Source organism: Peromyscus maniculatus, chromosome 8 (genome assembly GCF_049852395.1).
Source record: "Peromyscus maniculatus bairdii isolate BWxNUB_F1_BW_parent chromosome 8, HU_Pman_BW_mat_3.1, whole genome shotgun sequence".
Taxonomy (NCBI): domain Eukaryota; kingdom Metazoa; phylum Chordata; class Mammalia; order Rodentia; family Cricetidae; genus Peromyscus; species Peromyscus maniculatus.
Window position 1 is genome coordinate 70,481,442 of NC_134859.1, and position 22,166 is coordinate 70,503,607.

The 22,166-nt window shown below is 47.4% G+C and overlaps 1 protein-coding gene and 1 long non-coding RNA gene across 3 annotated transcripts in view; one reads left to right on the forward strand and one right to left on the reverse strand.

Annotated features, from left to right (window-relative positions):
• Positions 1-16,721, forward strand: part of Heatr6 (HEAT repeat containing 6) — a 31,896-nt gene extending 15,175 nt beyond the window's left edge. Inside the window, exons 11-20 of one of the 2 annotated variants that reach the window (XM_076543042.1) lie at positions 121-220; positions 4,606-4,964; positions 6,691-6,813; positions 7,239-7,325; positions 9,812-9,946; positions 10,759-10,881; positions 11,473-11,597; positions 12,926-13,022; positions 13,473-13,677; positions 14,953-15,037. In XM_076543042.1, the coding sequence (XP_076399157.1) occupies positions 121-220; positions 4,606-4,964; positions 6,691-6,813; positions 7,239-7,325; positions 9,812-9,946; positions 10,759-10,881; positions 11,473-11,597; positions 12,926-13,022; positions 13,473-13,677; positions 14,953-15,023 (1,425 nt within the window). In that variant the 3' untranslated portion in view covers positions 15,024-15,037. Of the gene's footprint in view, positions 1-120; positions 221-4,605; positions 4,965-6,690; positions 6,814-7,238; positions 7,326-9,811; positions 9,947-10,758; positions 10,882-11,472; positions 11,598-12,925; positions 13,023-13,472; positions 13,678-14,952; positions 15,038-15,625 lie in introns of those variants that run through there. The other variant, XM_006983153.4, reaches the window with a different exon arrangement.
• A 1,755-nt stretch (positions 16,722-18,476) lies between these two features.
• Positions 18,477-20,411, reverse strand: LOC143266969 (uncharacterized). The gene is made up of 2 exons (XR_013041814.1): positions 20,184-20,411; positions 18,477-19,025 (listed from the first exon to the last, which is right to left on the reverse strand). It is a non-coding gene; the product is annotated as an uncharacterized LOC143266969 (long non-coding RNA).
• Positions 20,412-22,166: the final 1,755 nt, after the last annotated feature.

Consider the following 22,166-nt stretch of genomic DNA (forward strand, 5'->3'; position numbering starts at 1 on the left):
ATGTGATAGAAGGAGAGAACAGAATCCCACAATTGCCCTCTGATCTCCACATACACACTCACCAAAATCAATAGGAAAAAATATTTGTGTGTGTGAACAGATGTTTCTGTTCTGTTGCAGTGCCTTGCAAACCTAGTATCCAACGCCCCCTACAACCGCCTGAAACTCAGCTTGCTGACCAAAGTCTGGAACCACATAAAGCCTTACATCCGCCACAAAGGTTGGTAGTGCTAACTGCTTCTTTCTGTCTGTCAAATGTAGACTGTCGGGGTTTTTGTTTTTGTTTTTGTTTTTTTGTTTTGTTTTTTTTTTTAAAAAAAAAGAGAGAAGTAAGTATTCAGAGCATTTCTCCAGCTCTAAGATCTTTGCTTAGTCTCAGCTTGTCAAGGGTATCAACTATTATTTTATGGCCATTTTGGGGAAGGGAATGAACTGGAGAACTGACTGAGTACTGCTTCAACTTCTGAGGACAGTGAACAAACTGCATCTTTAGTAAGAGGGAGAGAGGGGTGGATGGATGGATGGATGGATGGATGGATGGATGGATGGATGGATGGATGGATGGATGGATGGATGGATGGGCGGATGATATCATGCATTGGGGAGAAAAACTATAATCCAAAAACTTGACTTCTGTAACATGATCTGTATCATTCACATAAAGTCCTTTGAAGTTGATTCTCATCTCTAACTGCAGACTTCCTGCTTGTGTGTCTTGGCTTTTCCCACACATATGTACGGGCCATAAGCACCTGCCTTTAGAACGTTCCTTTTTGTTTGTTCACAAGATTTCAGATCAGGCTCTCTCTTACATCTGGATTTTCAGTCAGAGTTTTTCTGAAAGGTGCAGCAGTTTCTGGAACATTATGGGGTCGGGGGGACGACACTGGTCCTGGAGTCAGTCTGAGGAACTGTAGCCCACTCCCACTTCTTCTGCCCTTACCGCTCTGGCCCATCTAGAACCCCGATTTCCTCATAATATGAAGGCTTGCACCTGTTCTGTAAGGTTTTCATGAGGCTCGAATCCGAGTTCAGCCCACTCCTTACAGCAGTCAGTAAATCAGGACACAGATGAGCCTGTCCTGAGTGGTGGGTGAGTACACTTTAGAGCCCCAGGCCCCCGGTACAGGCGGCTGCTCATCTAACTGGACCTGCTTCTCTTTAGTTGCATCTTCAGCTCCAGGGGAATGGACACATCTCAACAGTCCCTTTCAAACGTTTGACTTTGTACTTGAATGTTTTCGTTGTTAAAATGTTCAGACTCTAAAATGCTCAGGAGTGAATCTAACAAAATGTATCGAAGGTTCATATGAACACTAGAAAGTGCGGGATGAAATGGAAGAGTCCTTGTTCGTGGATAGGGCTCTGTATCAGTTCTTCCAGACTTGATCTAAAGTTTAGTGTAATCCCAATCCAAAGACCAGCAGGTCATTCTGTATAACATCAGCAAATAGGTTCTCATGTTTATCAGGCAAAAGACCTGGACTAGGAAACAGTACTGATAGAGAAGAAGAAGTTAGGGTGGAGGTCCAGCTCAGGGGTGGAGCACCTGCCTAGAATGTGCAAGGCCCCAGGTTCGAGCCCTAGCATTTTCTGGGAGGGAAAAAAAAAGATCTGAGAGTGTCAATGCCTCAAACCTCTTATAAAACTACAGTAAAGACAGTGTAGAATATAGATCAGTAGACGAGAGTAGAGTCTAGACACATACCCGAATTCATCATCGCCAGCTGGTCACAGCAGAAGAGCCACGATAACTACAACAAATGGTGCTGGAGATCGAGGACTTCGGGGGTCCAGCCCTGCATAGTCCCCTCCCGGGTCCGGGAAGAATCTACAACCAGCTGATGATTAATCTTTGATGAAAAAAATGAATCTGTGTACACGAAATTCCTTAGTCCATACACTTCATTACTCTGTCAATTCTCTCTCTACAAGCTTATACTCTGCTCTCATTTTTAGCTCCTTTCTTGCCCAATTTCTCTTTACATTTATCTGTTATCCCCTCTAGGTTCTATCTTAATTCCTTCATCTAGTTCTGTCCCTTCTAGGTTCTCATCCATCTAGTTCTTTCCCATATCAGCTCCTCTCCCATCTCCTTCTCTCTCACCTGGCTCTTCCTCATCTTGTTCTTTTCCATTTGGCTCTTCCTCATCTCCCATCTCTTCTCTCTCATCTTATTCTTCCCCATCTGGCTCTTAGTCTTCCATCTTGTTCCTCTAGTACTCTCTTCTAGCCCTTCAATCTAGTTCTTCCCCATCTCAGTTTGTTCCTCTCAAGTTCTTACCCATCTAGTTCTTCCATTCTCTTTTCTCCGTCCTCCAGTGCCCTGGGAGTCCCGGTATATATACACAAGCAGTATTTCCTTAGCAGTGCAAAGCCAGGCTTCCAGGGTCAAACGGAGGGGTGATAAGAATCACATAGAGAGGCAATAACCATTAATTATCATTTGCAACCCCAAAGGGAAGTGACCAGTGGGGAAATGAATTAACTAAAGGCTAAATTCAGGTAATATCTAAGAAGAAGGATCTTATATACTCAACTATAGTCTTAAACATGATTAGTAGAAAATTTAAGAATCTATAAGTTGCTAGGCCAGTGGGAGAAAATAAAACTGCCTTCTTTTTTCCTGTGGCTCCTATCTGTCCAAGCTATCTGCCTGCCATTTTTCTGCAGGGTGGGGGGAAAGTGTGCTCGGTTGCTAGGCAACCTGTGTACAGGTAGATACCTCTGGTGATAGTTAAAGGGAGATCTGGAACTGGAGGTAAGATTTGGGAAAGGAGGAAGTTAAGTTTAATTGGCACATCTGCCAGGCCTTCTCAAACAGGTAGCCTGGATGCTTAAGTCTGTTCTTAGAGAGTACAGAGGTATCTCTAATAAGGCAATTTTCTCCATCTGAGGATGGACCTGACCAGATGCTGCCAATGATGATAATTACAGGGAGGCTTGAACTGGGGTTCTGGCTGAGCATAGTTGTCAGTGCAGAAGGTTTTCTAAATATTCCTAGAAGTGGTTAGGTAAGGAGTTAGAGGTCTATAAAGTTAGTAAGAATGTAAGAAAGGAGGGTCCAAGTTAAATTGTGTAAAGCTATTACTTGACGTCCACCTGACCTAGGCAGTGTCTCCTTGTGGAATTTATCTTAAATCAGGAGACTTGCATGTGGACTGTTATTATTGCTAGTCTTTGAAAGTGGCCAAGGGAGATATCTGATTCCAGAGGAAGCCTTTCCTGAGGCTGTTCTCCAAATACCTGGAATGTGTATGTCCAGAGAGTGATCAGTCCACACTGTTAGCCCTTCTTAGGGAAAAGTCAATTGGGAAAACTATGAAGGCACACATGATTTTCATAACAGAAGACAGCTGATATATAACAAGCCAAGTAACACCAAAAGCTCCTGGGAATTTGGCTTCCTCTGGAGGAATTCCTTGATCCCTCCAGGTGGTGACTTTGCCATAACCAGCTGAGTTCTTAGGATATATTCCTGCGGCCCGCAGCACTGGGGCTGCTAGACAGCCACATGCAAAAACTAAACCGGAAGGCAGGCCTTTTAGCTTTTTCTTTTCCTCCTTTGTTATGTATGTGTGGTGTGATTGCATGTGTGTATGGGCTTTTGTGTGGGGGGGGGGGCACATACATGGGAAGGCCCAGGGTTGACATCAGGCACGTTCTTCAGCCTCTCCACATCGTTCACTGAGCAGTGTTTCTCAGTTGTACCCAGATCTCTGGCTAGACACTTTGCTCCTGGGATCCCGTCGCTTGTCTTCCGAGCGCTGGAAGTATGTGTGGGCTGCCATACCCACTCAGCATTTATGTGGGTTCTTGGGACCTGAACTCCAGTCCTCGGGCTTATGGGCGATTGCGTCAATCACTGAGATACCCCCAACCCTGGTTTGTGTTTCTAATAGCTTTTTTCTTTTAAATCCTGAGATCATTCAAGTTCATGGATTAATTACATTCTATTACTATGTGTACGACTATAGTGTTTCTATTTGTTTTGTTTTTGAAATGAGGTCTCCCTATGTAGCTCAGGTTGGCCTCTAATGTCCTCCCACCTCAGCTTCCACAGAGCTAGGATTGTAAAGATACATGGTTTTTATTTTTGTGACTGTGGGTAAGTATGTGCATGTGTATGTGGGTACCTTGGAGGCCAGAGTAGGACACAGAATCCCCAGGAACTGGAGTTACAGGCATTTGTGAGCTGCGCTGTGTGAGTGCTGGGAGCCAACCTCTCAGCCTCTGCCAGAATAGCAGCACATGCTCTCACCAACTGAGCCATCTCTCCCACCCCCACATGCCCGGATTTCAAGTACACAGCTCCATGCCTGGGTTCTGTGGTCTTTTTAAATCAAGAAACCTCACGACCCATTTTGATTTTTTTTTCCTCCTAGTATTCACTTTGGTTACTCCTAGTCAGTCGTCTTCTAGATAAGGTTCTTGATTTCTCATATTGTTTCTTCACGATATTGTCCCATATTTTCTGTGAACTGAAATTAGGAGTTCCTTATACCTAATTAAAGAAGAATCTAGCAATTCTCAATTGCCGGCAGGGGCAGACTACAGCCCTTATGACAGTGGTTCCGTGGTGATACGCTGACTTTCTTCGGACAGATGTTAACGTTCGAGTGTCGAGTCTCACGCTCTTGGGAGCGATCGTGTCCACTCACGCGCCTTTACCGGAAGTCCAGCTGCTCCTGCAGCAGCCCTGCTCCTCTGGGCTCAGCAGCAGCCACGCAGCAACTCCTCACCTCAGCACTCCTGACTGCTGGAAGAAAGCCCCCGCAGGACCCTCTCTGGAGGAAGCATCGTCGGTCAGCTCGCCCAGGGCGTCTTCGGAGCCCTGCTGGCTCATCCGACTCTGCATCTCCACCGTGGTGCTGCCCAGGGAGGATTCCTGCTCCGGTAGCGACGCCGGCTCTGCCCCGGGCAGCACCTACGAACCGTCCCCCATGCGGCTGGAGGCTCTGCAGGTAGGAAGCACCGCGTTCCTGTCTGCGTGGAAGGGACCGTTCCTTCTCAGGAGGGTGACTGAGGGGCAGGTGCATGAAGTGGCCTCACCTTTAGGTGTGGCCTTTCCTTTCTTGTCTTGTTTGGGGCAGTCCTTGTAAACTGTTGAGTGCATTCCTTTCTGTTCTCTTGTTACAGACTGTTGTAGTCACTGCAAGTATTGTATGAGAGGTGGATGTAGTGGTTAAGTTTGACTTCAGCAACTTCGAGTTAATTCCCTAAAATTCTTTGTTGTCCTCTTGTATCTATTTATTGAAACAAAATGATTGCTCCTTGAAAGGAAGAAAATACCCCCCTTTCAGGGCATGTTGGCCTGTGTATTTAATTCCAACACTTGGGAAGCAGAGGCAGGTTCTGCATCTCTGCAAGTTCAAGGCCATAGCAAGTTCCAGACCACCCAGGTTTACATAGTAAGAACTCATCACAAAATAAGATAAATAAACAAATAAAAAATTTTAAAAGAAAAGAAATTACCCCTGTACTCAGATGTAGTCTAAGATGCAGGCTTGTGTATAGTTAGGGTTGTCTAGAGCAGAGTTTCTCAACCTGTGGGTTGTGACCCTCTTGGGGGTCATATATCAGATATCTTGCATGTCAGATATTTACATTACAATTTGTAATAGTAGCAAAATTACAGTTATGCAGTAACAACAAAGTAATTTTGTGGTTGGGGGTCGCCATAACATGAGGAACCGTATTAAAGGGTCACAGCATTAGGAAGACTGAGAACCACTGCTTGAGAGGAACAGAGCTGATAGAGTGAACATATATCTCCATTTCATACATATGTAGGATTTATTAGAATGGCTTACAAGCTGTGGTCCAGCTAGCCCAACAGTGACTGTCTACCAACAGAAGGGCCAAGAATTTAATAGTGTTCAGTCCACGAGGCTGGATGTCTCAGCTGGTCCATGGTATACACCAGAATCCCAAAGAAGTGAGGGAATGGACTTGTTAGTGGAAGTCGGAGCCAGCTGGTAAAGAGCAAATGCTTCCTTCTTCCATGTCCTTTATATAGGCTGCCAGCAGAAGGTGTGGCCCATCTTAAAGGTGGATCTGCCCACTTCAGAAGATCCGGATTAAGCCGGGTAGTAGTGGTACACGCCTTTAATCCCAGCACTCAGGAGGCAGAACCAGGCAGATCTCTGTGAGGTCAAGGCCAGCCTGGTCTACAGAGTGAGTGAGATCCAGGACAGGCACCAAAAGTACACAGAGAAACCCTGTCTGGGGGGGGGGGGGCGGGGGGATCCATATTAAAAGTGGGTGTCCCCACTTCAAATGATTTGATCAAGAAAAAAATCCCTCACAGTTGTGCCCAGCCACTTGGGTTTTAGTTAACTCCAGATGTGTCGAGGTGACAGCCAGGAACAGCCATCCCAGCTCAGTTCTACTGTTTGTCTGAGGACACTGAGCACGCCCTTTTACCCTTCGGCCTTGGTCCTTTCACTATCAATCCCATAAAGCCTACATCAGAGGCCCACCCTGAGGCTTGAGCGAGACTTCTCGAACCAGGAAAGCATCATGGGATCAATGCCAGCAGTAGGTAGATTATGGCTGCTTCTCGCTTCTTCTCCCACTGCCGGACTTGCGGTCCATGTTAGGTGTGAGCGGCTGCCAGACTGTTGACCACTCGTGGATTGTGCAGCCCTGCCTGCTTTCAGATGCGCTAATCGCCTGTTCTTGGTGCAGGTTTTGGCTCACCTGGCAAGGGGCTATTTTTCAATGGCTCAGCTGTACCTGATGGAGCTTGGCGAGGTGATCTGCAAGTGCATGGGCGAAGCAAACCCGTCCATTCAGCTCCATGGCGTGAAGGTAATTTCATTACGAGTGACATGGTTCCTTCTGTGGTTTCTCAGGTTTCAGGCAAGGGGATGCGTTCCTCTCCTGGTTCTTACGTGTGAGGTCGGCTAACACCATAGATGTCTGTTTTACTCCTTCAAAGAATCTCTCTCATAGTTGCTGAGAAGAGAAAAACTAGTTAGAAGTTACTTTTCCTAAGTTGTGTGCATGCCTTTAGCCCCAGCACGAGGGAGGCAGAAGCAGGTGGATCTCTAAGTTTGAGGCCAGCCAGGGCCTCATAATGAGGCCCTGTCTCAAAAAAAACCAAACCAAAAAGGAAAGAAAGAGAAACCACTTTTCCTGTTGATTTGAGGGATCTCCAGACTGAAGGCATGGTGTTTGTGGCCTCCAGAGTGCTGATGCTCTGCTCTGACAGCTCATTTCTTGTGTCTTGGCAGCTTCTGGAAGAACTGAGTACAGGCTTGATACAGCAGTACAAGCCAGATTCCAGCGTGGCTCCCGAGCAGAGGGTACCGGTCTACGTGGTAAGCACACCACCATTCCCGTGTTCTCTCCAGAGTGCTCTAGTGTGCTTTTTATTTTGAGACTCAGTAATAAAGTGGAACAGATAATATCATTTCTTCCAGTGTCGAAAACCGTGGTGTGCCAACAAAATGGCGCTGTGGGTAGAGGTGCCTGCCACCCAAGGATGCGAACCTGACAACCTGAGTGTGATCCCTGGAACCCACTTAAAGAACCAGCTCCACAAAGTTTTCCTCTGATGTCCCCATGTGCATTGTGACAGATGTGTCTACATACGTCATATGTGTGCACACTAATAATAATAATAATAAATGAAATTCAGAACAAGTCCATGGTGTTCCTGTTGTGGGATAGCACAACAGAACTTTTTAATTTTAATTTTTTTTATTGAATTTTTACTTGTTATTACTGGGTATGGCATGTGTGCCAGGGCCACATGTGGAGGTTAGAAGATAATTTGTGGAGTTGGTTCTCTGCTTCCACCTTTCTGTGGGTTCCAGAGTTTGAACTCAGGTCACCAGGCTTGCCCAGCAAGTGCCCTTACCCACTGAGCCATCCCACCAGCCCCAGGACTTCTTATTCCTTCTGTCTACTCAACAGGTAACCTGCTCTCTGTTGATGAACCCTAGTACCCACTCTCCACTCTCAATTCCTGTGAGATTAACTTGTATAGGCTCCAGGAATGAAAGATGCTGTGTGATACTTACATTTCCATGCCTGGCTTATTTCACTTAGTATGATTACCTCCATTCATGGTGCAGTCGATGACAGGATTTCATTCTTTTCTGAGGCTGAATTGCATGTGATTGTATATATGTACCACATTTTTTTTTATTTTATCGGTTGTTTACATGCATTGGCAGTTGTGAGGCATAGTTCAGTAGACATGTGCATGCTAATGTTCTTTAAAAGGAACTAGTATGTAACCTAGCATGACATGAAACTAACCGGAATAGGTTTTCTTTACAAGTCAGTATGTAGCTGGATTATTTACACAACCAACCAGCAATGGTAAACCCAGGGTTTGCTTGCAGAAAGCTTAATAAGAAACAATCTAGGATTGTGTAAAGAGTCCATTGTGGCCTTGCCTGGAGGTGGAGGACCAGGTGGCTCACCCATGTACCTAGCAAGTTCAACAGGTTGTTGGTAAAAGGTTCGCTCATTTTCTCCTCGGAGAACGTCTCAGTGAGGCTCTTGGGTGGCCTGCTAACATGGCATCCATCTTTCCCACATCAAGATCTGAGAGAAAGAGAAGCCAGAAGATAGATGTTTTGTGGCCTAGCTTCCAGAGTTTCACACTGTCATCTTCACAGTATCTTATTGATTACATAGATCGGCCCCATTCAAAGTAGGCTGGGACTCCACACGTGTAAATATCTGAAAGTGAGAGTAACTGGCCACCCAGGAGGGTGCAGCCATCCTATTGACACATTCTGAGGTAGGGAGGGTCCAGACTGGGTTTCCAGGAGCTGAGGTAGGGCTTGGACAAAGACAGTGCACAGGGACCAAGTCTATAGGACAAAAACTAGAAAAAACGACGAAAAACAGACAAATTCTGAAATGAGTTGGAAATCCCAGGGATTTTATAAAGGATAAGAAGGACACCATAGATACCTGCCTGAGGGGTTCAGGATGAGAAGCGTCTTCAGGTGCCTACAACAGAGCCTGCTTCTCCAGCTAAGGGCTAGCGTGACCTAGTGCTGGGACTCAGCTCACAGTGTCATGTCTTAGTATAGACTTTTAGGGAGATGTCTCTGCCCCATGTGGTTGCAGAGTAGCCCAAGCTTACACAGATGAAGTCACAGGCAATGCCACAGACAGGAGGGACAGGAAACAGCTCCAGCTCTCCCTGTGATCCGTTGACTGGTGTACACAGCCTCCCTGCTCAAATGGGGTCACAGTGAAAGGGCCCTCAGGATGGCAGCACAGCCGGATTCTCAGTGACCCTTGCTGCTGACGAGCATGCTTATAATGTATTTTGGGCCTCTGTTTTCTTGATAGAAATCCCGATAGTGGTGTAGACTTCATTTAGTTGTGCTGAGGATTAAAATGGGTTGATGTATGACAGTCACTTAGAACAATGCCTGGCCTGGGACAAGGCCTCCACAAAGCAGCTGCTTCTGCTGTTGTTGCCACTGTCACCATATTACCATCATCATCTCCACCATCACCATCACCATCTCCACCATCACCATCATCATCTCCACCATCACCACTGGCATCACCATATCACCATCATCACCATCATCATCTCCACCATCATCATCACTGTTGCTATCAACTCCATTACACTGTACTCCTACTGGGTCTGGCTAGTTTTTTTGGAAGTTGTTTCCATCACTGTGGAAGGTGACCAGTGAAAACACTTAGGGAAAGCTACCACTTCAGCAAACCGTCTCATCTCCAAGGCGCCGCCATCTGATGGGCATGGCTCTAGTGGGTTGACTGTGGGTGTTGTGCTGTGGTTCTAACTGTGCCTCCATTCCAGGTGGTGAAGTTCTGGACTGCGATGTTGAATGGTCCTTTGCCCCGAGCCTTGCAGAATTCAGAGCACCCAACTCTCCAGGCGAGCGCCTGTGACGCCCTGTCCTCCATCTTGCCAGAGGCCTTCAGCAGTCTGCCGGTAATGTAGCCACATGTCCTCACTCTTGGACCATGTCCCGGGCAGCAGGGCTTCAGTGTGACTCTGTTTTGAAATCTTTCAGCCTCTGCTCTAGAACTCTTTCTGTTGAGTTGGCAGTGAGAGCAGTGACGTCTACTCCCCCAGGCGAGCCTTGCTTCCTGGGCCTTAGATGGCAGGTGTGGGTGTGAACAGCACAGCTCTGAAGACAGACAGAGCTCCGAAATCCTTCGTGTCCAGAGTTGGAAGTCTTGAGTCTGCATCCTCGCCATTCCACCCCAGCTCTTGGACTCCTTGGATTTCTTTAAAGCTGTGTATTATCCACTTAGCAGAGGAGTAACATGAGAAACAGCAGAGTATGAAAACACCTAGGCGTAAGGTCTCCACACGGGGTATTCACTTAGCATTAGCCTGCCGCCTCCTCATCCTGTTGCTTTGAGTGAGGATTCCGAGTCTGATTTGGGGTACACAAGCATATTCATTCTGCTCCTGTTCTTTATTGGTCTATTCTTAGCTATGTAAATTAGCTTTTATAAAGGAGGCGGCACTAATGAAGCAAAGGATAAAAATGGCCTTGTTACACAGTTAAAAGGTACAGCGTGATGAGATGCTGTGTGTGCCTTACCCAAGATCATGCCTCAAATACACACACACACACACACACACACACACACACACACACACACACACAAACCCGTGTCCAGTCACCTGCCCTTTAATCAGCCGAAGATGACAGTGTTCAGTTGCTTGTGAAAGACTTCGGCTCACAGTGATTGCATTTCTGACTTCTCCTTTTGTGAACCTTCTCGCTGCAGAATGACAAGCAGATTTTGTGCATTACAATGTTGCTCGGCCTCAACGACAGCAAGAACCATTTAGTGAAAGCTGCGACCTCCAGGGCCCTTGGCGTCTATGTGCTCTTCCCCTGTCTCAGGCAGGTGAGAGGAAGCCAGCTTGCCCTCCTCTGTCCCCGTAGATCCTTTACCATAGTGGATTTGTGAGCATGTAGCTTCCGCATTGAACAGCGAAGGAAATGAACCTGCCGTATAATCGGATTTCCTTAATTGCTACTACAATGTGCAGTACCTGTGCTTCGTTTGTTAATTATTTGACACACTGCCTGGGACTGTGGTGTGTAGCAAATGTTTAGTTAATGGATGATTAACTAAAGATGAAAAAGAGGACATTACCATGTGGAAGTAATGACTGAGAAAGCTAATACCCAGTTTTCTAAGACGGCAGCGAAGTTTTCCTTTATTCTCACGTGTGATGATCATCTCTAAAAAGGGTGTGTAGTACAAAGAGTGTGTTTGGAAAATACTTTCCCTGTCAGAATAATGATGCAGGAGGTGGAAATGAACCCAAGCACAGAACACACAGGTAATGGTCACAGGCTCATGTTGAGTCCATAGATCTTTAGTTTCTAAATCAAAATTATCGTAAAGGCTGATAGCCTTCTGAAAATAAGCTGTGAAGCTCAGAGGCAGCGCTGTGACCCCGAGTAACAGAGCCGGTTTGTCGTTGCACAGGATGTCATATTTGTTGCAGACACAGCGAATGCTGTGTTAATGTCACTTCGAGATAAGTCACTAAACGTGCGGGCCAAAGCAGCCTGGTCCCTGGGCAACCTGACAGACACTCTAATCATCAACATGTAAGTGGCTCAGCTTGCTTTCCCTGGGTGGCATCTGCTTCAGAATTCCTAAAAGGTGTCTTTCATCCTCACTATGAAAGAATTAGCAAGAATTCCCCCATAGTATGCACAGTTTTACTTTGTTTTGATATTCCTTTAAGCAATAAACCTAGTAGGTTCTTACTATGTATTAAAATACATATTATTCTATAACAGAATATATATTCAGAAACACCATGTGCTGACACAGCTGTATGCCCACACTGTAGAAAGCAGCACAGTAGAAATCTGAAACCTTAGTAGCAGTTGCCCTGCTCTTAGGATCCAGAGGTTTTTTTGTTTGTTTGTTATTAAATATGTTTACATACAATATATTTTAATCATGTTTTCCTTTAACTCAACTCCTCCCAGATCTCCCTCACCTCCCTATCCACCCAACTTCATGTTTGTTCTCTCTCTCTCTCTCTCTCTCTCTCTCTCTCTCTCTCTCTCTCTCTCTGTCTCTCTCTCTCTCTCTTTTTCACAAACAAACAAAAACCAAGAAACAAAAACCAAAACAAACAAAAAACCAGTAAGACAAAAATTACCCACAAAAACCCCATGGAGTCCATATTGTGTTATCAGCTGCTCCTGAGCGTAGATGAAGCCTGCCCTGGAGTGCAGTTGATGTACCCAGTGACAGTCCACTGGAGAAAGCGGGTTATATTATTTAAGGAATACATTCACAGGTCAAAAGAATTGGAACAGTACAAAGGGGTATGTAGTATAAAATCCGCCTCCTTCCTATAACACCGTCACATCCCTAGGGTGGCTGCTGGTGTACTTTCTGTCACCTAATTCTGCACAAGAGATGTGTGTAGCACACAGAGACATCTTCTGCACTGAATGTTTAGTAAACACATGTTCCACAGAGCCCACCGCGGGACACATCCTTTTCCATCCTCTTCTTGAATGGTTGTTCTGCTTGGGCTTCTGGGCATCTATATGCAGTGAACACTTTCAGGTGTGAAATGTTTATCTTGAGATATCCCCTGTGGTTACATTCTTAAATGGGGAACTGTCTGATTGAAACCTAGATGTGGTACACATTGCCTGCAATCCCAGCACTCAGGAAGCTGAAGCAGGAGGATCACCATACTAAGTTCCAGGCCAGCCTAAGCTCTATAATGAGGCCCTGTCTCAAAAACAGACAAACAATAAGATGTGTAACTTCTCAGTATAATCTGAAAAGATCTGTCAAGCTGTTTTCCTGAAGTTTTTATCCTCGTATACTTGGTGACTATATCTTTGTGTGCACACATTTAAGTGATGTTTTCTTTTTACTCCACCGTGTGCCATGGGTGGAACAGGGACTCGCCAGACCCCAGTTTTCAGGATGAGTTCTCTGGGCTCCTGCTCTTGAAAATGTTGCAGTCTGCGATACAAGCCTCCACGGACAAAGACAAGGTACGCACCAGGTGTGGAGGGTGCGCACTTGTAGCCGCGCTGCTCCGGCAGGGTGGTCTGACGGCCCTCAACCGTCCAGCAGTGTTCGCAGGCACTCAGTATGCCGCCCACTCCGTACTTGTACAGTTTATTCTAGTGCCTCCTGTCCCATGGAAAGTACCAGCATTCCCTCGTCGTCATACTGCACATCTGTTATTTAAAGAGAAAGAAAGAGAAAGTAAATCCTTAAATGGAATTGATAAGTGAGAAAGATAAAGAGCTTGCATGTGGCTGTTACGTGGTGCATTTAAAAAGCGTGGGCTCAGACACTCGGTCAGCTGAGCATGCACAGTTCCAGGTCTCATTTATTCCCTTGCTTTAAGACATGGAGGGTCTGTTTTAAAGTGGAATTTCTACTTTCTGTAACATCTCCAGCACAATAACTCTGAGGCCTTTTATGTTTTATGCTAGGTCAAAAGCAATGCAGTCCGGGCCCTTGGGAATTTGCTTCACTTTCTACAGCCCTCCCACATGGAGAGACCCGGGTTTGCTGAGATCATCGAGGAGTCTATCCAGACTCTGATTTCTACTGTTGTAAATGAGGCCGCCATGAAAGTCCGGTGGAATGCTTGCTACGCGATGGGGAATGTTTTTAAAAACCCTGCCCTTCCACTCGGTAAGCTGTGTTCCTCTCTTTCCCTCTCGGGAAGGTATATGCCAGTCTGTGCTGTTGTTAAAAACGTTTGTGACAATGGATTTTGTCCCAGGACTAGAAAACGGCAGGAATCCAGTTTAGTGGAAAGATGAAATAAGTCATTGTGTTTGATGAGGTGTTTTATTGCCAGTTTTAAAGTATATTTACAAAGATCATTTTCATAATCTGAGAAAATACTTCATATGTTAAGCAAACTAAAACAGGATATTAGCTTATTTCTACAATGTCATCTCATTAAATACTTAGGAGAAAAGATGGGAAGGAAATTGGCCAAATCTACAGTGTTACCTCTGGCAGAGAGGGCGCAGGTTCAAATCTCACAAGTTCTGGGATCATAAATAGATGCTATGGGCTTCTGTCCCCATCATACTGTCCTGAATACCATGAGCCTTGGTTGGCATGTCATCTTGGGCTAGTAATTTCTTCTGTGCACAGACCCTAGCCACTGGGAATGCCAGCACTGGCCCTACATCTCTGCCTCTGACAGGATTGGAGAGCTAAGGGTGTGTCCCCGGAGAGGGGAAAAACCACGTGGGCCCGCAGAGCCGGCACCATGTGAGGGGAAGCTGGCCCAGTACCCTTACCTCCCAGGATGTCCAGGCAGAGCAGACCCTTGCAGACAGTGGAGAAGTTGCCTGGGGGCTGCAGAGCTGTGGGGAAGCATGTAAGAATGGAGCAGGAACAGGCTGGACAGTGAGAGCTGAGGCCCTTGTAAATGGCACTGGTGTTCACAGAATGGAAAGAGTCTGTTTTTCTGGGGCAGCAAAGAAGGAAACAGGCTGAGAGAATTGCCATCCATCTTGAGGAGTGAGACACATAAGCCAGAGAGGCGAACAGCACCTCTGAGGGGTGGGAAACGTGCTCATTTGCAGGGGGCGGAGGCACAGAAATGGGAAAAAGACCGTGTAAGCATCTTAGTCTTGACATTAGCAGTGATCTTATGTCTTAACAATAAAATGCACAACGTGCTGCAGTAAGTCGGTGCCTGGTGCTGTCTGGGAAGGGAGTACTCTCTTTGCTAGCAGGAATGGGGCTGTTGATGCCGTGTGCAGCCATGCACTGCCAGGAGCAGTTTGGGTACAGTGCCATCCATGCATCTCCCACCAGGCTTTGCCCCTTTGGACAGATAAAATCCTATTTGGGTAGCAGAGGCTTTGATCATGTTGCAGGCTTGTCTGTCTAGGGAAAGAGGGAAGTCAGAGGTCAGTATTCAGTCCCTTCCCTGGGATCCCACAGGTTGGCTTTCACTGCCCTGCTCTTATGAGGAGTCTGAGTCTCTGTTCTATTGCCGTGAAGAGACACCATGACCAAAGCAACTCTTTTTTTTTTTTTTTTTTTTTTTTTGGTTTTTCGAGACAGGGTTTCTCTGCGTAGCTTTGCGCCTTTCCTGGAGCTCACTTGGTAGCCCAGGCTGGCCTCGAACTCACAGAGATCCGCCTGGCTCTGCCTCCCGAGTGCTGGGATTAAAGGCGTGCGCCACCACCGCCCGGCCCAAAGCAACTCTTATAAAAGGAAAGTATTAAACTGGGGGCTTGCTTACAGTTTCAGAGGTTTAGTCCATTATCATCACGGCAGGATTGTGGTGGCACTCATGGAGCTGGAGCAGTAGCTGAGAGTTACATCCTGATCCACAAGCAGAGAGAAAAGTTAGGCCTGACATGGGCTTTTGAAACCTCAAAGCCCATCCCGAGTGACACACTTTGTCCAACAAGGCCACACCTCCTAATCCTTCTCAAGTAGTGCCACTCCCTGATGACTAAGTATTGAAGTATTACTATTGGGGCCATTCTTACTCAAGTGGGGTTATGGGAGTGGGGTAAACACAAAATGCATTATTCCTCCACCCATCTCCTGCCCACCCTGCCTATCTCTAAGCCTTCACTAGTTTCAGTGTCTGAATTCTTCCCAGGGTCAGCCCCATGGACCTCCCAGGCCTACAAGGCCCTAACATCGGTTGTGATGTCTTGCAAGAACTTCAAAGTGCGCATCAGATCTGCCGCAGCCCTTTCCATCCCAAGCCAGAGAGCACAGTACGGGTCTCTAGAACAGTTCGCTCAGATCTGGAAAGCACTGGTCACTGCCTTGCAGAAGAGTGAGGACACCACAGACTTCCTGGAGTTCAAGTACTGTGCCAGCCTACGGACCCACATCTGCCAGGCACTGGTTCACCTCTTGAGCCTCGCCAGTGCCTCTGACCTCCCCTGCATTCTGGAAACTCTTGAGCTGAATGGGGAGATGATCCGGTCCTACATCCTACAGTTCCTAAAATCAGGAGCAGGGGGAGACGATCCCGGAGCAGTCCACACCCCACAGGAAAGAGACCAGATGGTCAGAGTGGCCCTGAAGTACATACGCAGAGTGCAGGCTCTGCCCGGAGACACAGCCAAGGGGGCCATCGTGGCCTTCTTGGAGGACATCCTGGCTGTTCACTGTGACTCCTCAGGACAAGTGGCACTCCAGATCAGTGACCTTCACGTGTAATAAATGGGAGTCAGAGACCAAGCTTGTTCATTTGATACATGGAGTTTAATTCTAGGGCAGGAACATCCTGTCAGCGTTTATTTAGAATGGATTAGTGGCTATTTAACTTTTTCTCAAAGGGCTCAGTCACTTTGGGGTGTGGTTCCATTACTGGCCATTCTAACCCAGACAACCAAGATATGAGGAGTCAGGGTATATGTAGTATGGGCCCAGACAATTGGAGGTTGCTGTGGAATACTCATTCTGTACACTGTGAATATATATTACTCTCATTGGTTAATAAAGAACTGACTGGCCAATAGCCAGGCAGGAAGTATAGGCAGGACAGCCAAACAGAATGCTGGGAGGAAGAAGGGTGGAGTCAGAAGAGTTGCCAAGAGACACAGAGGGAGCAAGACGTGCTGGAGGACAGGTAAAGCCACAAGCTACATGGCAGTACATAGATTAATAGAAATGGGTTAATTTAAATTGTAAGAGCTAGTTAGTAATAAGCCTGATCTATCGGCCGAGCATTTGTAATTAATCTAATTAACACTAAGCCTCAGTGTGTTTATTTGGGAGCTGCTGACAGGACAGAAACTTCCACCTACAGGAGGTCTTGAAGTGTTTAGTCTCAGAAAGAAAGATGTGTAGAAACTAGAATTGTATTAGAATTGTGTTTTCAAAACTGGTTTTAATAATAAACTGATTCAAAACAAAACCAAAAGTAGCAGCAAGTGGAAGAGGTCCCTGTGCAGTGTGCTGGCAGCTGCAACAGCTGCAGAACTCCTTCCAGTGCCCCTTGATGAGTGTGCAGCTGACCACCCGGCATCGGCATGCATCCGAGGCTCCTCCACCTCCCCGTGGTCCAGGAGCCTGGCCCTCAGTACCAACTTTTGTCTGAATTCACAACTGACCTTCAGAATAACATGGTCCTATACACTAAATATGGCTGTTTGACCAGCCACCTTCTAATTTGTATCTTCAAAAAAGGTTATTTGTGTGATTTAGATGTTTTCAAAGATTTTTTTAATTATATCTATTAATATGAAGCACCTGTTAATTTCTTGCTGAATAATTGTTTACATTTAGATTTTGCACTTGTCTCTTGACTACCAACAATTTAGTAAAATTATTTCCATCAGAAATGTAGGGTTAGCCGGGCGGTGGTGGCGCATGCCTTTAATCCCAGCTCTCGGGAGGCAGAGCTAGGTCAATCTCTGAGTTCGAGGCCAGCCTGGTCTACAGAGCGAGATCCAGGACAGGAACCAAAAGTACACGGAGAAACCCTGTCTTGAAAAACCAAAAGAAAAAAGGAAAGAGGAAGGAAGGAGGGAGGGAGGGAGGGAGGGAGGGTGGGTGGGTTATAGCCTGGTAGTAGTGGCGCACACCTTTAATCCCAGCACTCGGGAGGCAGAGCCAGGCAGATCTCTGTGAGTTCAAGGCCAGCCTGATCTACAGAATGAGTTCCAGGACAGCCAAGGCTGTTACACAAAGAAATTCCGTCTTGGCGGGGAGCGGGAGAATGTAGGGTTATATAAAAACAAACCACACATATATGATGTGGAATACATTAAAAAATGTAGAGATTGCCGGGCGTTGGTGGCGCACGCCTTTAATCCCAGCACTCGGGAGGCAGAGGCAGGCGGATCTCTGTGAGTTCGAGGCCAGCCTGGGCTACCAAGTGAGTCCCAGGAAAGGCGCAAAGCTACACAGAGAAACCCTGTCTCGAAAAACCAAAAAAAAAAAAAAAAAAAAAAAAAAAAAAAAAAATGTAGAGATTTAGTTCTGGTGAAACTTGTTTAGTTATTGAGACTAAATCTAGGCGTGGTTGCACAATTCTTTAATTCCAGCACTCTGGAGGCTGAGGTAGAAGAATGGCGAGCTTGAGACCAGCCTGGGTTATATGTAGCAAGACTGTCCCAGAGAACTGAAGTGATGCTAGATGAGGTGGTCCACACCTTAAATCCCTGCACTTGAGGATGCTAAGGCAGGAGAGCCTGTCTCAATGAATAAACAAACAAAAATACCCAACAGAGACGGAAGAGACAGGCTCCCCGGGAAAAGCACTTGTGCAAGCGTGAGAACTAGAATTTGAATCCCTAGAAACCACTAGAAAGCCAGGTGGGCATGATGTTAGCAGAGACAGGATCCCCAAAGCAAGCTCTGGGTTCAATTGAGAGATCCTGACTCAGTGATTATGGTGGAGACCAATCGAGGAAGAATCCTGACATCCACCTCAGGTGCTCACACATGCGCACATGCGCACACGCACACAAGAAATAAGACAGAAACCAAAATTGTTACTAAATACATATTTAAGGGCATGCTTTTTTTTTCCTCTCTTCTATTACAGTGGCCCATCAACTACTGTGTAGACAGTGGTTGGGGGACCATAGGACTCACACTGACTCAAGTCTTCATGTTCCATTGGTAGAGGGCTAGCCTCTCCAAAGAGGCCAACTTTGGGTAAGGTTCCCACATAGAACCCTCTGTGAACTTGCATTCCCGCAGAGGTGATTCCAAAATGGATGGCTGCAGAGGGCTCCAGGGGTCGAGCTGAACCTGCCCTGGCCCTGCGTGACTCTTCCACATCCTTGGGACTTCCTTCTCCTCCATGCAGTCTCAGCAACGGCTTCTTTAACACGTTTTCATAAGAGTGAGAATGGGACATATCCTCTGGGCTTTGAGATTTTGCCCCTGTGTTTCTTGGTGAAAATATTTGTGAAACAGGATCTAATGGGTTTGTTTGATGATCTGCTCCTGTCCTTGGCTTATCTTGAATAAAATTTCACATTTCTTTGTAACTCTTTGGTTTCTGGGTCTATGGAATGGATGTCAGTGTCCCCCTAAAGGGAAAATGTAAAAGTACCTCTAAGATGTTTCAGGTGTCCGGGTCCCCACTTCTGTCTTCAGGGGACAGATTCTCTCTCCGGCATCCTGGGCCTGTAGCACAAGGAAATGCTTTTCCCAGGCCACCTGGTACAGGAGCAGTGGGTACAACACTCGGCCACCCAGCCTGCAGCAATAGAATTTGCTCTAATACCGAGACAGCAGAAAGGTGGCGGATTTGGAAAAGCACTAAAATTCCAGACTCCGGTGTGGATCAGTGCTTACCTCCCCTCTGTGAGGCCCTGGAATTGATCCCTAGTACCACATAAGACATGGGTAATCCTGTCACCTTGCCACTTGGAGCAGGTCTGTGAGGGGAGAATTAACTCAGTCCCCTACCCACCCCACCCCACCCCACGCCAGAGAGCAACACCTTCCGGGAGAACCCAGGTACAGAGAGCCGAGGGAAATTAGCACTACTCACCTGCCTGCCTGCCTGCTTGGTGTCCGGCTTTAGCGTCTGTCCCCCCTCTCCCCACAACCCCCTCCCGGCTCCTGCCACCCCTTGCTGGTGTCAGACTCCAGCTTCTCCAGCCTCCCAACATGGACTGAAGACCACAGCTCTCCAGGATCTTCTAGCCTTCAGCACCAGATTGAGACTCTGGCGTTCAGCTTCACGGAGTGAGCAGGGACCGAGTTCTCAGCCTCTCCACTATGAAGATGGCCATTGGTCTCTACTGCAGAAGCCATTCTAGTAGGTTTTTTATGGCATATATATTCTTTGGCTCTAGAGAACACCACCTAATACAACAAAGCCTCTAGACTTTTAGGTATTTAATAGTTCGAGTCCAGGGCTAGAGGGACAGCTCAACAGTTTAGGGCATTTGTTGCCCTTCCAGAGTACCCCGGTTTGATTCCCAGGACCCACACAGCAGCTCACAACCATTTGTAAACTCCAGTCCCAGGAAACCCAAAGCTTTCCTCTGGCCTCTGCAAGCACCAGGCACACACAAACACATAAAATAAAAATAAATCTTTTTTAAAAATAAAAGAGGTGCAGTGGCCTTCATTCATTAGACTAACAGCAGTGTGACATTGCTTCTCAGCCTTTCCTTTGTCCGGGGAACCTGCCAACTGCCCACTTACAGAACCCCCCAAAGGCACCCACTTGTCACCTGAGCAGTATTAGTGAATGGGACAAGAGGTGCCCTGTGGTGATCCAGTGGATGGAAATCTGGCATACTGAGGAAAGAGTTCCTGGATTTTGATGGGTTTGGGCAGCCACACCTCCCCATCTCCCCAGTGTAAGCTTGATGAGTATTACAGATCGTCAGTACAGTTCAGTGAGCAGAAGTCCTGGCTCTGTGATTTCAATCTGCCAACTATTTAATGTCATCTCTCTCCTTCCTCCATCCGTAAGATGGGAAACAGGCACTGACCTCATAAGGGGTTGCCATGGTGATTAGTCAGTACAAGGGAAGCCCTTTAGAATAGCCCCTGACTTAGGCCATACCTATGTCCTCGCCCTTACAGAGCACTGGACAGAAATAGTCAACACGCCATGGGCCTCTGTGCTGGCAGATGCCAGGTTCCCCTCAGTGTGATCTCACAGGACTGTTAGCTAGACTGCCCGGAACCTGGATCCAGCAGTGGAGAGAGATGCCACCACAGGACAGACTCTGGCCTGCTCCAGGTCCCTCGAAAGGAAGGAAGGAACTTGAAACAGAAGAGCCAGCATAATTTCCAGATCTAGTTCTGGACCCATCCCACATGCCAGGCCTCGGAAACCACAGCTCCAGCTCTAAATTCCAGAAGTCACCAGGCCTCTAAAGGACAGCTCTGCTACACAACTACTGTGTCCTCAGGGGAATCACTTGTCCACTTAGATGTGAAGTTGGGACATTTGGGGAAGCTTTGCGGAGGTGTTGAGGAGCCGGTCATGGGACAGCCTGACAGAGCAGCACTCGGGAATCAATGGTGCCTTGGCTCTGTTTTCTTTGGCTTCCTCCTTGCACCTGAATATCCTCGGTCCTGGGTACCAGATCCTGGAGAAGAAAGTCTATCTGCCCCTAGTCCTCCAGTCCTCCCAGTCCTCCCAGTCCTTCAATCCTCTAGTCCTCCAGTCCTCACAGTCCTCCAGTCCTCCGGTCCTCCAGTCCTCCAGTTTTCACTGTCCTCCAGTCCTATAATCCTCCCTATCCTCTCAGTCCTCTCAGTCCTCCAAATCCTCCCAGTCCTCCAATCCACACAGTACTCCTAGTCCTCACAATCCTCCTAGTCCTCTAGTCCTTCCCAGTCCTCCTAGTCCTCCAGTCCTCCAGCCCTCCAGTCCTCACAGTCCTTCAGTCCTCCCAGTCTTCCAGCCCTCCAGTCCTCACAGTCCTCACAGTCCTCACAGTCCTTCAGTCCTCACAGTCCTCCAGCCCTCCAGTCCTCCCAGTCCTCCCAGTCCTCCCAGTCCTCCAGTCCTCCAGTCCTCCTAGTCCTCCAGCCCTCCAGTCCTCCAGTCCTCCCAGTCCTCCAGGCTTCCAGTCCTCCAACCCTCCAGTCCTCCCAGTCCTCCCAGTCCTCCAGCCCTCCAGCCCTCCAGTCCTCCCAGTCCTCCAGTCCTCCAGTCCTCCAACCCTCCAGTCCTCCCAGTCCTCCAGTCCTCCAATCCTCCCAGTCCTCTCAGTCCTCCAGTCCTCCAGTCCTCCATTCCTCCCAGTCCTCCAAATCCTCCCAGTCCTCTCAGTCCTTCAGTCCTCCCAGTCCTCCTAGTCCTCCAGTCCTCCAATCCTCCCAGTCCTCCCAGTCCTCCCAGTCCTCCAGTCCTTCAGTCCTCCCAGTCCTCCAGCCCTCCAGTCCTCCCAGTCCTCCCAGTCCTCCAGTCCTCCCAGTCCTCCAGTCCTTCAGTCCTCCAGTCTTCTAGTCCTCCCAGTCCTCCAATCCTCCCAGTCCTCCAGTCCTCCCAGTCCTCCAGTCCTTCAGTCCTCCAGTCCTCCAGTCCTCTAGTCCTCCAGTCCTCACAGTCCTTCAGTCCTCACAGTCCTTCAGTCCTCACAGTCCTTCAGTCCTCCGATCCTCCCAGTCCTCCAGTCCTCCCAGTCTCTGTGGGTGATAAAACAGTAAAATGCAGATTCTTTTTCCACTCAGAACTCCTCTTCAAAACTAGAGAG